The sequence below is a fragment of the Vanacampus margaritifer genome, chromosome 9, assembly GCF_051991255.1.
Source record: "Vanacampus margaritifer isolate UIUO_Vmar chromosome 9, RoL_Vmar_1.0, whole genome shotgun sequence".
Lineage (NCBI taxonomy): Eukaryota > Metazoa > Chordata > Actinopteri > Syngnathiformes > Syngnathidae > Vanacampus > Vanacampus margaritifer.
The window spans coordinates 20,426,734-20,444,975 of NC_135440.1; the positions used below are offsets into that span (position 1 = coordinate 20,426,734).

The window sequence follows — 18,242 nt, forward strand, 5'->3', positions numbered from 1 at the left end:
AGAAAAGTCGTTTTTCCATTCATTTTAATGGGGAAAAATTACCACTTTATTAGGGCTGCAACTAACAAGTATTTCAGTAATCCATTAATCTGTCGATTATTTTTTTTCGATTAATCGATTAGTAACATAACTTAACATTGGGGGCTCGTCCGGGATTTGAACACCTCTCTTGGAAGGACGACAGAAATCTGAGAATATTTACCGTTGAGGAATTGAAATTCCGTACATTTGGACGATTAAGAAAAAAATCCAAACAATGTCTTCATTATCCCAAAAATTATTATTGATTAATTTGATAATCGATTAGTTGTCAATTAATCGACGAATTTTGACATCATTTCCAATTAGAAATATTGTCCTTTAGAATTTTTGTGTGAAAAATGGTCAAAATACCAAAATAGCAAAGTGTTTTTTTTTGTCTTTAAATTTTTTGTATATATAAATATATATATATATATATATATATATATTTATATATATATATATATATATATATACAGTATGAGTATTTACTGATTCTCCCTTTACAGCTATAAACGTTAGCTTGAAAGCAACAGCAGGCTCTTCATCGTTTTGATGTCATCCCGTCAGATTTGGTGTCAATGTGACGCACCGGCGGCGAGCGGTAACGTGCGCACGGCATATTCACTTAACCGTTCTTTTTATTCCCGGCGCGGCCGGTGAAGGGTCCCGCTGATTGAGGCGCTTTTGCATGCGCGCTGCTCTTTGATTGCCGCCATTTGTCGGTGTGATGAATTTGCCGATGTGCAAGAGAGACCGAGTGGGAAAAGCAATCACAGTTCACCTTGCAGCGGCCGGCTGCCGTGTGGACGCATTTTGTGCGGTTTGACGCCGTAATGTTGTGCTTTCACTGTCTACAGCGTGCTTCATTCTCTCGGAGAGAAACCAAAGGTTCTGTAAGTGCACTTCACACAAACTCAGGCTTGAAACCCCAATTTGAAACCATAAGCCTGACTTAAAACATGAAACATTAACTAGAAACCCTAATTAAGACTTACTTTAAACCCTAATTTTAAAACTTAACCCTGAAAACTTCAACTTACTTAAACCGCTTTAGATTGTAACACTAATTGGAAACCCTGACTTGAAACCCTTAACTTATTAAATTAATCATTTGAAACCCTAACCTTTACTTCACACCCTATTTCTGGCATGAGACACCAGACTTGGCTTCAAACCGAAATTTGAAATCCCAACCACAACTTGGCCTTGATACCCTAATTTGAAATTCTAGCCTGGTTTTAAAATCCTTACCCTGGATTACGTTTCAAACCTTAATTCTGTCTTGAAATCATAAACTAAAACCCTCAATTTGGCTTGCAACCATGACTTCAAACCTTATCTGAAACCTTAGTTTGAAATACTAAACCTGGCTCAAAATGGCTTGAAACCCTCATTTGAAACCTGAATCTTGAATCTATTATTTGAACCCATAACCTTTGCTCTAAACCCTGATTTTAAACCCTGTGCCCAACCTCAAACCTGAATGGCGACTTGAAAGCTAAAACCCCAATTTGAAAAACCCTAACTAACTTGAGTCTTGAAACCCTAATTTGAAATTCTAGCCTGGTTTTAAAATCCTTACCCTGGATTACGTTTCAAACCTTAATTCTGTCTTGAAATCATAAACTAAAACCCTCAATTTGGCTTGCAACCATGACTTCAAACCTTATCTGAAACCTTAGTTTGAAATACTAAACCTGGCTCAAAATGGCTTCAAACCCTCATTTGAAACCTGAATCTTGAATCTATTATTTGAACCCATAACCTTTGCTCTAAACCCTGATTTTAAACCCTGTGCCCAACCTCAAACCTGAATGGCGACTTGAAAGCTAAAACCCCAATTTGAAAAACCCTAACTAACTTGAGTCTTGAAACCCTAACCTTATGCTTGAACCTCTCAAACCCGAAACTCAAACCCGAATTTAATCCCCAGTATATGCGAGGTAGGAAATCACCCGAAACTCTCCCAAAACAAATCACACACTTGTGATAATAAATAATAATAAATGAAACGGAAAATGTATTTTCATGACGTTAGCCTGCAGGCTAACGAGATATAAAACCCTAAAGAAACTAACCAAATAAATGTAATAAATGAGTCGTGAGGGCAGATGAATCTCAAATTTCCCTTCTCTGAGATGCCTTTGTTTATCTCGTCAGATTTTTAACCAGGAAAGACCACCTGTCGCTCAACGGGGGAGGTTCGGGCCCATCTATAATTGGACTTAATTAGCTCTCGTGAAGCCGTGTGATGGATTGGCCGCGTCTTCCTATTAGCATACGCTGCGGCTCCACTTTGGTTTTCCGAGACGACACCTCATTAGGTACGCTGGCAAATCGAACGGACCTCGAAAAAAATTGCTTTGATATTCGCCAGCCTTTTGTTTGTTTATCGTGCTATAAAAGCAGGTCAATGTCGGTTTAAGGGGGGTAAGTGGTGGAATTTTTAAATTCTGCTACTGGTCTGGTTTGGGTCCTGAACGCATTCAAGAAATGCTGATTGAATGTAAACCCAGAAGAGCTCTGAAGTCTACAGACTCGGAGCATTGAGTGGAATCCACGGTACGAACAAAACAAACAAATACATTCAATCAATCAATTAAAGCAAACACGGTGAAGCGGCATTTGGCTGTTAGGCCGCAGTCAATTGGTAAGAGACTGCCAACAGAAGTGAAATCAGCTCCGAGTCCAGGTTGAAAATAATACTTTGATATTTTCCAATCATTTTTTACAGTGCTGTCTTTTAGTCATTTTAGAAGCTAACTTTTATTTCTGTCCATTACTTACTGTTCAACTATAAGGAGATCAAAGTTGATTAGAAGTCGACTGACGTCATTACTTTTTATTTAATTTAAAATTAAAATTAAAATTAAATTTTTATTTTAAATTAAAATTAAAATTAAAATTAAAATTAAAATTAAAATTAAAATTAAAATTAAAATTAAAATTAAAATTAAAATTAAATTAAAATTAAAATTTTGTTTATTTAGGTCTCCAACCTTTTTTTTTTTTTTTCGCCACAGACTGGTTTCCCATGAAAATATTTTTCAATTGACAAACACACACCCTTAAAATTGCTGGGTCAAAATGACCAATTTGGGTCAAAAATTGGACTGACTCGCTACTTGGGTGAAAATAAATTTTGGGGATTATATATAAATTTGGGTCGAATTGACCCAAGTAGCGGGTCGGGTATTAACAAACAAAAACAAACTAGACAAAGTGCAATTTCTGCAGAAAATGTGTGGAAATGCTGAAAAGCGGAATGATATTAGCTGACATAAATTACCAAAGTACTAAAATGTGGTCCAAGCGGGGTTCGAACCCAGGTACTCATGTGGTGGAAAGTAATTGCTCTAATTATTGAGCTAATGTGACCTTTTTTTTTTTTTTGAAAAGTGTCATCTTAGGCTGAAAACTAGCATGCATTTAATAATTTTAGTGAAATTATAATGCATTTCTTGATATGGTAGTCAAAGGTGTGATTTGAACCCACGACCTCCTGGTTACTAGACAATACACTTTACCAATTGCAAAATTTCAACGTCTGTCCCATTGAAAATGAATGAAGAAAAGTTGATATTTAACGTTAAATTGTGCTGTAAGTAATGTGGAATCAGACTATATATATACATATATATATATATATATATATATATATATATATATATATATATATATATATATATATATATATATATATATATATATATATCGGGAGGCGTGAATTTTTCAAGCAAGTTGAAATTTTAAACGGTGTGAATCGGAAGTATTAGTAAAATGTGGAGAATAAAAAAAAAACAATAACATATGTGGGAATGCTTCAGCATTACAAATAAAACTCTACAACTCAAATTTCAACGGACAAAAGTCGAACCTTTGAACAGCAGCGACAAAGCGTTCCAAAAAGTACAATTCTACACTTTTGCTTCCTGGAAGTGAGGCCACCCAAAGAGTCGAAGACAATCGGACCGTCGGTGTTTAATAGCTCGGTAGATAGATAAGAGCGAGTGTTGCCCTACAGACCCGAGGCAGTAAAATACAGTGGATTCAACACGCTGACTTCAAAACGCGGCAAACGGCTCACTGGAGACCCGGCTCGGTTCCGCAGTCGGGAGCAATTTGCGAGCCTGAAAACGTTTTCACACGGACGCTATTTTTTTATTTTTTTTTATTTCCGGCGAGGTGAAGAAACGCAATTGACATTTTACTCCTTTTTAATCTTTGTAAAGATACAAACATCCAAGTCCAAGCCATTTTTTTTAATGTTGAATAATTTGAGTTGACTTCATTTATAGTAAAAGCGTGTGCTTTAATTAAATGTATGATTGGTTGCACCTGGCTAGACTGCGCTCCTCTACAAGCAACGCTATTGTTTAATTGCCTTGTCAAATGTAAATAGAGAGGCACCAGTTGGCTCCGCCCATTTTTGTCCCTCTCAGGTGGCTGCCATTTGTCCTGCAATTTTCCACCTGCCATCGACTGAAATTGATATCACGGCAGGAATTTTGGTGTCAATCTCAGTCGATAAGATAGCAAGCAGGTGGCTATTCAGGACAAAATGGCTGCCCCCGGAACATTACAACATGTCATTTATCCAAACACACGATAAACTCTCAGGAAGCAATGTCAGAAAAAAAACAGGAAGTCAGCCATTTTGGTTTTGGCGATCATTTGTGAACTTTCCCTAGTTAATGTGTCCGATGGTTACAAATGTGAAACATTTAGACAGGAGGGCATTGGTCATTGCGTCTGGGTGGAGTATGGGGGCAAAAATGACAACCTAGAAAACAAGACACGTTTAAGCTAGTCATGTCAGAATTCATAGTGTGAAGAAAACATAGCAAATGTTTAGAATTCTGAACGCAAGCAGGAATGATGAGATAAAGTAAATCGAGTCCGCAGAAAGCGCGTAAGGCTCATTTTTCGCTTGGTCAACAATTTGCGTGTCCTTGAGGTACTTAGCTTAGCCACATCCTGGCCGGGGACGCGATGCTAAATAAGAACAGAGAAGTTCTCAGGGTAAACAAGGCATCTAAATGCTAATAAGGCTGCTTTCTCTTTTTGTGCGGGCATCATTGAAGGCACCTTAAAGCCGGCCGGGAAACCGTGGAGACGTCCAGCCGGCTAAAAATCAGCTAATTTTCTCTTTGCTTGAGACCCAAAACGTCTTGTTTTCAAGGCAGCTAAGTGCCAAGGCGGGTTTGAAACTACCTATAATTTGTTCAGCAAAAAGCTTTATAAAGAGAAGGATGCTCAGGGATTAAAGTGGACCTCCATCTCAGGAAGCGAGCGCACTTTGTCCGTCTTTTCCGCCGCTGACAGTTGCCAAGAGACGGCGGGAGACGAGCGAGGGGGTTGGACGGGGGAGGCTTTTTTTTTTGTTCCCGAGCTGCGTCGCGCACAACTTCCTGGTAGTCAAACACGGCAGCATGAGTCAAATATCGCATGTTCTGCTTAAAAGGCAGAGCTTCGGCGCAATTAGCATAATTTGGATGTGGGAACGCGACAATTACACTCTCGGGGCGTTGAGGCGGCGCTGCAGGTCGTCCATTAGGTGCACTGGATTGCTGGGTAATTACCTTGTCATCCTTAAAGACAGCAGCCAGGGCAAACAAATGACTGTGTCTTGGGGCTGGATGATTAAAAAAATGGATCATGTGATCGTGAGAGAAACCGACTGACCCAGGATCTGTTGTGTCATACGTGCCGAGGTCAAAAATAAGGAGCGGCGTGCTACTCGTGGACAGGCTACGCTAACCGATCGGCATTAAGCTGCTCCTCATCTTTTGCGGCATTAAAGTGTTTTGAAATGGATTCAGCGGAACCAGAAGTAGAGTTAAGGGATTTAAATGGAGCATCGGTCATTTCCCCCCAAAACACGATGACATGCTTTTCTTTTATGTCATTTTTTTCCCCTCCCTTTCCAGGCATCACCAATCAATCTGCGCTTCATCCAACTGTTACATTTAGTGCTTATGGCTCAACAATAAGGAAGAGTCTTGGCAAAAATGCCATAAAAAAAATTAATAAATAAAGGCTTATCTTACGTTTGAAAAAGAAAAAAAAAATATGACTGATTCGCAAAACTTTTGGAATACTATTCTACTATTTCATCAACATGTTAGCGGTAGTGTGATGATCTGGGGTTGCTTTGGTAGTTCAGGACCTGGACGACTTGCTGTGATTTATGGAACCGTAAATTCTGGTCTTTACCTGAAAATCCCGAGGGAGAATGTTTGTTGTCCCGCCATCAGTTCATGACCTCAAGCTGAAGTGCGCTTGGTTTCTGAAGCTGGATCCGATTGACCTTTAAAAGGCCGTTCATGCTCGAAAGCCCTCCAGTGTCGCGGAAATCAAGCCATTCTGCAAGGAAAAGTGGCTCCAATTATTTCCACAAAGATGTGAAAGTCTCGTTGCCAGTTATAGAAAATGCTTGACTTCAGTTCAGTTCTTGCTGCTGAGATCGGCCCAACCAGTTATTAGGTTTTGGCAAGAACTTTTTCCACATTTGGCCTGGTAGCTAAATCACAATTTCAAAACTACATTTGGATATTTACATTTGTTTGAGGATCTGAAACATTAAAATGGGGCAACTTTGAAAAATGTAAGAATTTGAGAAGAGGGCAAATTCCTACCTTGACTTTTCATTCTTGTATTCGAGAAATGGCTTTTAATGTTTCAATGTTTCTGTACATTGTGAATATTGCACTAAAATATCATGGAAGAAAATGTGAGATTTTACTGATGGAAAATATACGTGCCTTGCCCCAGTAAAGGTTGGGAAACGCCGGGCCTGGAGGATTGTTGAAGACATGGGATGAGTGACTCTCGCCTTTCATGTGACAAAGCGTCTGAGGAAGTGTTTTGACTTTCACTTGACATTCCTCCAGCGCGGCGCTTGAAATGTCAGTGCCGAAGCGGCTGTCGCGACTGCCTGCCTGTTTCGCGGCTTCCTAAGCGAAGGGAGACAAATGCAACATGTCACCTGGGAACTTCTCACAGAGGGACTGATAGACAGAAAGACAGAAAGACAGACAGACAGACGACCTGCCTGCGAGATGCTCAGTGTTGGAGTACTCTGGAGATTAATGTCAGGATTTACTGTGCATAGCGTCACTATCGAGGAAGTGTGTAAGAACGTGGCTGATGAAGATGTTACCATCTCTACTTTGGTCTTTTTTAATGCAAAAAAAAAGTAATAAAATAAATAAAACCTCTTGTTTTTTTTTTTAAACATTAAATATAACCCTAGTTTGAAACCCTAATTTAAAACCCTGAGTTTTTATTGAAGCCTGCAACCGTAACCCTGTCTTCAAACCCTAGTTTAATCTTAAATCTGTATTGAAACACTTATTTGAAAGCCTAAATTTAAACCCTACTTTGAAACCCCAAACATGTCTTGAAACCCTATTTTGAACTATAACTGAGGTTTAAAAATCTGAACCAATCTTAAATCCCCAATCTTCAATTGCAACCCTTTTTAAAACACTAATTTGAAACCCTAACCCAATTTGAAACCCTAACCCAAATTTAAAACCATAACTTAGGGCTTAATTTATAACTAAAATGTGAAACCTCCATTTTACACCTTAATCCCTGATTTGAAACCAAACTAACCCTAACCCTTGAAACCCTCATCTCAAACCTGATTTTGAAACCCCAAACATGGCTTGAAACCCTATTTTGAACTATAACTGAGGTTGAAAAATCTGAACCAATCTTCAATTGCAACGCTTTTTGAAACACTAATTTGAAACCCTAACCCAAATTTAAAACCATAACCTAGGGTTTAATTTATAACTAAAATGTGAAACCTCCATTTTACACCTTAATCCCTGATTTGAAACCAAGCTAACCCAACCCAACCTTAACACTAACCCTTGAAACCCTCAACTCAAACCTGACTTTGAAACCCCAAACATGTCTTGAAACCCTATTTTGAACTATAACTGAGGTTTAAAAATCTGAACCAATCTTAAATCCCCAATCTTCAATTGCAACCCTTTTTAAAACACTAATTTGAAACCCTAACCCAATTTGAAACCCTAACCCAATTTGAAACCCTAACCCAAATTTAAAACCATAACTTAGGGCTTAATTTATAACTAAAATGTGAAACCTCCATTTTACACCTTAATCCCTGATTTGAAACCAAACTAACCCTAACCCTTGAAACCCTCATCTCAAACCTGATTTTGAAACCCCAAACATGGCTTGAAACCCTATTTTGAACTATAACTGAGGTTGAAAAATCTGAACCAATCTTCAATTGCAACGCTTTTTGAAACACTAATTTGAAACCCTAACCCAAATTTAAAACCATAACCTAGGGTTTAATTTATAACTAAAATGTGAAACCTCCATTTTACACCTTAATCCCTGATTTGAAACCAAGCTAACCCAACCCAACCTTAACACTAACCCTTGAAACCCTCAACTCAAACCTGACTTTGAAACCCCAAACATGTCTTGAAACCCTATTTTGAACTATAACTGAGGTTTAAAAATCTGAACCAATCTTAAATCCCCAATCTTCAATTGCAACCCTTTTTGAAACACTAATTTGAAACCCTAACCCAAATTTAAAACCATAACCTAGGCCTTAATTTAAAACTAAAATGTGAAACCTCCATTTTACACCTTAATCCCTAATTTGAAACCAAACTAACCCTAACCTTAACCCTAACCCTTGAAACCCTCAACTCAAACCTGACTTTGAAACCCCAAACATGTCTTGAAACCCTATTTTGAACTATAACTGGGGCTTAAAAATCAGAACCAATCTTAAATCCTTAATCTTCAATTTCAACCCTTTTTGAAACCCTAACCCAAATTTCAAACCATAACCTAGGCCTTAATTTATAACTAAGATGTGAAACCTCCATTTTACACCTTAATCCCTGATTTGAAACCAAAGTAACCCTAACCTTAATTAACGCTAACCCTTGAAACCCTCAACTCAAACCTGACTTTGAAACCCTAACCCTGTCATCTCGAGACACTAATTTGAAAGGTCCAACCCTGTTTTGAAAGCTTTGCTTTGAAATCCTCCTGCTGGCTTCAAAACACCACCAGATTTTTGTAGAGCAGCAGCAGTGTTGCAGTGAAGAGAGTCCACGGGGGGCTTTGGAGTGGCAAAGACAGAAGCTGCGGGTCCCCCACAGTGAGTAAAGGAGGAAAGATGTGGAAGAAGAAGAAGGAGGGGAACGTAAAGCAATCTAATGGGAGGTGAGGGTGAGGACGGCCTCCATGTTTTCGGGGGCTAATGACGGCAAAAGGGGCCACCTGCGGAGGTCCCCGTAGGTCTGAGAACCGCTTTTAATTGGCCACTGAAGAACAAGACGGCGACTTCACGGGTAGAAAAGTCGAGTGTGAAGTGCCAATTACAGCCACGACTTGATGCGGGCGCACATGTTTATAAGCAGCGCGGCATTCAATATTCGTGTGCCCGCTTACGCGATGTATTACGGTACTTACTTGAAATAATGGCACATACAGTAGGTTTCGTATTAGAGCTGTAAAATTGTTTTTGAAACCCTACTTTGAAAACTAATCCAGGCTTGAAACCCTCATTTCACACTCCAACCATGTCTTAACTTGAAACATGTCTTAAAACTCTACATTTGAAACCCTAATTCTAATTTGGATGACAGATGTGAAGCGTTGTCAACCCTGTCTTGAAAGCTTACTTCAACACTCTATTGAGGCTCTATTTTGAAACCCTACCTATTCCGTCTCAAAAACCTACTTTGAAAACCGAACATCATTGAAACACTAATACCAATTTAAAATCCTGTCTTGAAACCCTACTTTTGAATCCTAGCCCAGACTTGAAAGTCTAACTTGGAGCCCTAACCTTTTCTCGAAACCTTTATTTGAAATCCTGACACAGTTTAAAACCATAATTTGAAACCTTCATTTAGTCTTGAAACCCTAATACTAGTTAATACCATATCTTGACAAATTAACCCTTTCTTGAACCCCTTTTTTTAATTCTGAAATTGAAACCCAAAAACGGTATTTTATAATTAAAAAAAAAACACTTTGGAACTTCATTCACGTCTTAAAACCCTACTTTGAAACTCAGACTCTGCCTTGAAACCGGAATTTGATACCTAATCCTCTTTTAAAACCCAACCTTAACCCTAACTAATTTAACCCTAGTTTTAAATTATAATTGTAATTTTTAATCTCTAATTTAAGTGTGAAAGCCTAACCCAGGCTTTCAAACCCTACTCCTGGTTTAAAATCGTAATCTTTTTCTGCTTTGAAATCTAAATTCTGACGTATTTCGAATACTTAAACTGGTCTTAAAAACCTTATTTGAAGGCCCAAACCTGTCCTGAAACCCTGATTTGAAACCCTAGCTTGAAACCCAAATCTCTAACCCTAACACTACCTTAGTTTGGAAGCCTAACCCAGGCTTTCAAACCCTACTCCTGGTTTACAATCATAATCTTTTTCTGCTTTGAAATCTAAATTCTGACGTATTTTGAATACTTAAACTGGTCTTAGAAACCTTATTTGAAGGCCCAAACCTGTCCTGAAACCCTGATTTGAAACCCTAGCTTGAAACCCAAATCTCTAACCCTAACACTTACCTTAGTTTGGAAGCCAAACCCAGGCTGAAAGCCTAACCTTCATTTGAATGCCTAACTGAGGTTTAAAACCCAAATTTGAAACCCTAACCTTCATTTGAAACCCAAATGTGTGTCCCATGTGCGTCTAAAACAAACACACGTCGGACCTGCAGCCTGTCTTCATTTTTGGTGGCAGCGGGGCGGCTAATGGATGCCAGCCGATTTTTCTCAGCGCATGCAAATGTCTCTCCCGGAGGCGTCGTGCGTGTGAATATTAATTTCATATTTACTCATCTATTTTTAAACCTGCTGAGTGACGGCGGCCTGGCACAAGCGAGGCGTCAAAGTCGATTTGATCTAACGCCGATTGTCTGACTTTCTCGCTTTTGAGGATGAAATGCGCTGCTTATTGTTACATTTCTTCTGCCACCTCCAGTTATAATTGATTCATTTCTCGATGGTGAGAGAGTCGGTTTTATATCGTAGGGTTCTCGCTTCGACAAAGTAGAAAGATCCCTGAACAAAATCGATTCGGTCGGCATGTGCAAGGTTATAATACTTTTTGATTTTTCATTAAAGTTCTTATTTTGTTTGCTTTAGTTTGGTCGTTTCAATTCGTTTGTATATTCTGAAAGGTTTTGTTTTATTTTCGTTTGTATTGATTTTAATATTAGTTTTAGTTTTTTTAATATGTGGAGCGTTTGTCAAGTGCAAGATAAAAAATAAAAAAAAGATGACAATGTATATGTATTGTGTAGCAACTACAATTCCCCAAAAACTTATTTCTTGTATACAAAATGAAATAAATATATTTAAAGTGTATCATGAAACCTCATGTATAATATTAACTGACAAATATGAAAATTCACGCTATAATTATAGTTAGCTTTAGCTTGAACTAAAATGTAGTTTCAGTTAGTTTTTTTTTTTTAAAGCATTTTTGTTTTTAGTTTATTTCATGAATTAATTTTTATTTATTTTTTATTTTTATTTTTGTTTTGTTATTTCGGGGTTTCAGACTTTTCAAATGCGTGTTTCTGTTATTTTATTTAGTTATTCGTTACTAGTTAATTATTATTAAGATATCAAATTGGACTATCAGGACAAGGTTTAGTGTTTCAATCCTGGCTTTGGGTTCAAACAAGGGTTGGGGCTCCAAATTAGGGATTGAAATATGGTTTAGAGTTTCAAATGAGGGGTTTCAAACTAGGGTTGGGGCTATCAAATTGGGGTTTTCACGTCAGGCATCACATTTCAAATTAGGGTTTCAGATTAAGGATACAAGCCAGAGTTAGTGTTTCAAGTTTGGGTTTCCGTTTTGGCTCATGGTTTAAAGTTCAGGTTTGAAGTCGTTATCTTTTCAAGTTTATCAGACTAATCTTGGAGGGATCAGATGTCATTAAAAATGAGGAGTGGGCTTTTGTTGTCATGGCGTCAAAAGACCTTCAGTGATGTTTGAAGCTGCCCGATAAGGTTCCTGATCAATAAACGTCTACCTCAGAACAAGAATGACAAAATCAATGCGATTCTTGCTTTGACATGAGACAACAATCTGTGAGAGTTAATTAAAAGGGAGCGCTGACGCTCTTGATTGAGTGGAATTTATCCTCAGGGACAAGAAAAGAAATACGGATTTTTTTTTGTGTGTGTGTGTTCGGCTTAATGAGGTTCTCGTTTAGTTTTTAATCCTTTCTGTGTTAAAACATTAAACATGTTTCATCATTGACTTGTTACTGGATGTGTTTCAAATTAGGGTTTCAAGTGAGTTTGAGTACAGGCCTTGTTTAGGGTTTCAAACCAAAGTTAATGTTTCAAATCGGGGCTTTAAAACAAGGTTAGGTTTTCAAGCCTAGTTTATGTTTTCAAATTAAGCTTTCCATCCTGGCATTTGGTTTCAAATAAGAGTTACAGCTGTTGGGGTGTCGAGCCTTGTTTAAGATTTCAATTTAGGGTTTTAAAGCAAGGTTAGGGTTTAAATTCAGGGATTTTAAGACTGGGTTAAGGTTTCAAGTTAGGGTATATTTTCAAACCAGGTTTAGCACAGGGCTTCAACCCTGGATTTGAGTTCCAAACAAGGTTTAATGTTATAATTTCAGCCAATATTTGGGTTTCAAATGAAGGGTTTATGACAAGGTTTGGGTTTTAAATGACAGTTTCAAGTCTTGTTTGTTGTTTTAAATTATGGTTTCAAACAAGGGTAAGGGTTTCAAATTATGGCTCAAAGCCAGTGTTAGTGTCTTAAATTTGAAATTCAAGCATGGGTTAGATTTTCCAAATTGGCTTTTAGTTTCCAACCAGAGTAAGAATTTCGAATTAGGGTTTCAAATCTGTTTTAGGGATTTGTAATTAGTAATTTTAACTGGACTTAGCGTTTCCTTTTCCAAATTAGGATTTCAAATCAAGGTTTGTTTTAAATTAGAATCTCAATTCAGGGTTACGGTTTTAAATCAATGTTAAGATTCAAGACAATGGTTTTTAAGTATTATTTTTAATTATTATTATTATTATTATATATTTTATATATATATATATATATATATATATATATATATATATATATATATATATATATATATAATATTATATATTTATTATATATTATTATTTCAAAGTATTTCAAATGAGGGTTTTAAGCCTGAGTTTAGAATTTCAAACGAGAGATTAGAGCCTTGTTTGGGGTTTCAAATGAGGGTTTCGAGTCGTGATGGGAAAATGAAGCCTCATGAAGCACTTGTGATATTTTTTGACTCCTCTAGATGGCACTATTGGTTTAAAAAGGCAGTGGAAATGTAATACATTTTCATTGCACTAGCCTTTATAGTTGAACCAAGAGCACCATCTAGAGGAGTAAAAAAAATAGTAAAAGTGCTTCATGAGGCTTCATGAGGCTTCATTTTGCCATCTCTAGTTTCGAGAGCATTAACATTGACCTGCTCCTGCACATTTCAGCAGGCGGTTCATTTTGCTCTCCGCCAATTCATATTGTAGGAGTTGTTTTGAAAATGTTTGCTGGGAAGTCGGCAGTGGCCACCTGCTGCCGACCTGCTCCCGACCGCCTCGGGGGTCTTCGGGGTGTAAATGGGTTTGCATACATACAGTATGCAATTCACACTGTGGCAGACCACCGTGACTCGCTTGTGCGCCTGCCGGCAGATACACCGAGCAGATGTTCTTTTTACACATTTGCATAATATTTATTTTGGGATGCACGCACTATGAATATTCACACCGCATGTATTGTTCATTGTTTTCATCGTCAACACTGTTAATGGATGTTTGTTTCTTACCAGCGCAACCGAACCGCTCGTGAACAGAGAATTTGGTATCTAGCATTGGTATGACCCAATACTTTAAAATCACTATCATCTTAACCTGGAATTTGGATATACACACCCAACACAGCATCTGAAGTGAATGTCAACATAAACAACAATGTCACAGTACGTAATATCAGTGCAGACAAACGCGGCGGGTGGCGTCACGCCACCTCCAGGTCCAATTTCCTTCTTAGATTGTTTGCTGCCATCTTTGATTAGGAGCTCTCACTCCATCAGCCATTCGGAATCCGAGCCCCGAGGCTTGCGACGCCGTCCTCGTGGTACATCCATATAAACAACCCCCCCCACCCCACCCACCCCCACCCCTCAAGCCATGCTGTGTTTAATGCTCCTGTCTGACTCTGCGCTAACACAATTTCACGGAAAACCAATTTGTTGCCTGTCAGACAGAAAAGCGTCTATTTTTGCTGTTATTTGTCATAACGCCACTTTGTTTACTTTGCATGCTAGATGCACAAAAAATGGCAGGCACGTCCTGTTTTTCATGTCGGCTTTTTTGTTGATAGCTTGTACAGAGTTGGTGGTAATGCACTACACACCATTCATTTTGATACTAATAAAATTCAGTATTACTATTTTACCTGCTGTAATCTGGATAATGCGAGTAGTTTTATGTTTTACCTTTCTTTATTCTTTGGCTGGCTTTTTGCCAACCGTTGACATGTTATTGGACAAAATAATAATAATAATAATAATAATTATATATATATATATGATATATATTTTAAGGGTTCTAACATGACCGCCTGAAATTGACTGGCTTGACTATATGAAGCTCCTCCACTCACTTCAACATAATGTAGGTCTTACACTATAAAAAGAAAAAAGAAAAAAAAGTTGTGTTAAAAATAACCCAATTTGGGTCAAAAATGAACCGATCCACTACTTGGATCAGTTTGACCCAACATTCTGGTTGTTTTGTAGCAAATGACCCAGTTTTGGGGGTTGTTTTGTACTGAACTATTTTATTTAGGGGTTTCTGTATACAAAACAATCCACATTTTAAGGTTAATTTGTGCAAAAAAACAACCAAGAAAGTTGGGTCAACTTTACCCAAATTGGGTTATTTTAGAGTGTAGGTACCAAGATTCCACAAGATTTGGAATTAGATATAGCTATGGCCTGAGTACAAAAACTGTGAATAGGTGAGATTTTCAGTTAATTACGAAGGACAAAAATAATAATAATAATAATAAATAAATTAATTAATTAATTAAAAAATAAATAAATGAATGAATAAATAAATAAATAAATAAATAAAATATATATATATATATATATATATATATATATATATATCTGTGAATAGGGTTTTTGATTGATTAATATGAAATATTTTTTTCAAGCAAACCATGCCATTAAAATCTAATCAAAAATAAAACTCAACTTAGGTTACACATGTTTAAAAAAGGCTAGGAAGGAGAGATAATTTATTTACTCCTAACATCGATATAATAATAGTAATTAATAATAGCAATAATAATAATAATACAATAAAATACAAATATTATATAACACATTGTTATTCCTTTATTAATACAATAATACAGATGATGATATCAGGTGAATAGGTAAATTAGCTAACAGCGAATTGCCAATATCCGGGCGAACACTATCATGAACGTTTGATTTTTCTGTGGAAAAACATTGGCAAGGTTGCCTACATGGCCGACACGTCGGCTTTCATGTTGGTTGTCAAGCACCGAATCCAGAAATTGCACTTTGGCGGAGCCCGTGTGATCTGCGATGATGAAATATAGCGTGTGTGTTTTTAAAAGACGGGATTAATAGCGACTCCCAGAGTGATTAGCGCCCACAAGGGGAAGAAGTGGCCCGCGGCTGTGTTTCCGCAGCTAATTGAAAGTACTCCTTATTTACTCTTCTCAGCTTTTCACTTCCTGCTCTGATCCTCGTTCTCGCTTCCCTCCACCAGGAGTTCTTCTCGCACCAAAGGCAAGAAAACCAAATTAGGGATCACAGAAGGATTAATGCGCCAGTGGTGCAGGAAGATGGAAATGGAGGAGTGGGGGTATATTTCAGTCATTTTCCATAGCGGCCTATTTCTTTGTGTTAATTCCTTCACGCCTGTTAGTTTCCAAAGCGGCAGCATTGTGGTGCAGTAGAACACTGTGATTGAGAAATTGGGGTGGGGGTGGGGGGGGGTATTTTTAGACGGGCGCTCACTTACGCCCCCTGAGGACATCATCCTTCTTCTGTCAGTGCTTCCATAATACTTTGCTTCTTGGGAGGACATTCTGGGATGTCAGATGTGCACTTTTGCCACCTCGCCAGCAGACAACATTTTCAACCTTCTTCAAACGTTGGGTTGACTCAATGTCAGATCAAGGACTTTATTGATGTGGGATAATAAATCGATAAATAAATGGCCAAGGTATTGTTGTAGGATTTATATTGTGTTCCAATTAGGGCTTGGCAATTAACTCATTCACTCACAGCCATTTTCACTGAAGCAACATAAAAACATGGAACCTACCAAAAGAAAGATTAGAGTCTCTTCTTTCATCAGGAAACAAAGATATGTTTCTATATGTTTCCGTTTTGCAGCAATTAGCATTAGAGTATAGCTAGGTTTCATCATTATTCACAAACCTGTTGAAAACACTGGCAAAAAGAGCTTGTCGCAACATGGCCCTGGTTGATCTCTTATACTCTACTGACGCCTGCTGGCCGTTTTTTGTTATAACTACCATTGCTTTAAGCAAACTTTTCATGTCCGAAGCTGTATCAAAGCCCTCTGTACGCTCTGGCACCCCAAAAAAAAAAAAAAAAAAAAAACGTATTTATACGTTTTTGGGTTTGCCAGAGTTAAGTTTGCTAAAACTGAATCCAACATGACTTTTAAGCGACCTCTTCAGATCAGAGGCTGCATCAAAGCCTTCCGCATAAAACTTCTTGCATAAAACCCCCTATTAAAAAACAGATAAATACGTTATTGGGACCATGACAGTATTTAAAATATAACTTTTTTTGGTTTTCTGTGAGCAAATGACTAAATCATCCTTTCTTTGAAAGAAATGAGAAATTCTGAATGAATAAAATGAAGTGATGGGAATTTATTATTTTCTCACAGCCCACCAAAAATGTCTGAAAAATGTGATCTAGTGTATACGGAAATCACAATCTCCTCCCATTTTATTTACTCACTTTGAGATCTGGACCTCTTTATATTAACTGACCTTTTGACTGTGAGTATATGTAAAAATCATTTTGGGACTAATGAAGTCAAATTGGTTCATTGACTGCGGCAATCTCTCGTGGCACTGTGGTTGGGAATCACCGCTCTAAATGTTACCCACAATCCATTGCAGAGTTCTCCGCCAAGACATTAGCAATGGCCTCCCTTCGACCTTACTTTGACTTGAGGCGAAGACGATTTTAGCGATTCTTAGCTAAAGAGGAGCTCTCCGAGGCTGAGCGGCTAATGCGTTTTTATTTAACAACGCGGGCTGATTGCGGCTCGTTAGCCACCGCTAACGCTACTGCCGTCGGACCGCCGCGCCGACGAGCACGTTGCGGCGTCAGCAATCAGCGCTGATTGGATTTTGATCTCCTCCGATTAGGTCTGGAGCGCCGAGGCTAATTTAGCAAAACCAACCTGAAGTGAATTCTTAATCACTTTGCTATCTGAATTGCAAATCGTCAGATCTTTTATTTATCTTTTTTTTTTTTTGTAGGACAGTTTTAATTATAGTTAACTGATGCTGCAGCTGCAGCTCAAGAATGTCAGCCAAATACGTTTACGTCTTTCATCAGTTCTCCTTCAGTAATGTGATGATTTTTTTTTTTTATTGTTGTGCATATTAATGAACAAAAATGAGTATAGTAATTATAGTTTCTTGTTTTATGGTGGCACATCAAACTTTGCTGCCATGCGGCGCCCATGACAGCGATGAACAATTGAACTCTACTCTTTTTTTCTTTTTTTTTTAAGAAAAGGAAATTCCTCCAAAAATGGTTAATTTCATCCTCTCTGTTGGTGTGTCTCAGGTGGGACGTCCACCTTGCGTCTGTCGTCGGTGCGAGAGCTGCCGGAGCAGTTGCAGGAGCTTTACCAGCAGGGCTTCCTGCTGGCCGCCATCCACCCGTTCATCCACCCCTGCGGCCCCGAGTCCAACAGCCCGCAACACCAACTCTACCGCGCCATCCTGGTCCAGATCAACGATGGGTACGTGCGCACCTTGTTATAGTTACGCGCTCATTAACGAACCCTAACCCTCACCCCAAATGGCCGACCTCCTGTCCAATTTTCCGGATAGGCATGTGCTGACTTCCAGGG

The 18,242-nt window shown here is 38.2% G+C and overlaps 1 protein-coding gene across 2 annotated transcripts in view; it reads left to right on the forward strand.

Annotated features, from left to right (window-relative positions):
- Positions 1-18,242, forward strand: part of rftn1b (raftlin, lipid raft linker 1b) — an 84,315-nt gene that overhangs the window by 23,138 nt on the left and 42,935 nt on the right. For both annotated transcript variants that reach the window (XM_077576757.1, XM_077576758.1), the window contains exon 3: positions 17,954-18,131. In XM_077576757.1, the coding sequence (XP_077432883.1) occupies positions 17,954-18,131 (178 nt within the window). The remainder of the gene's footprint in view (positions 1-17,953; positions 18,132-18,242) is intronic.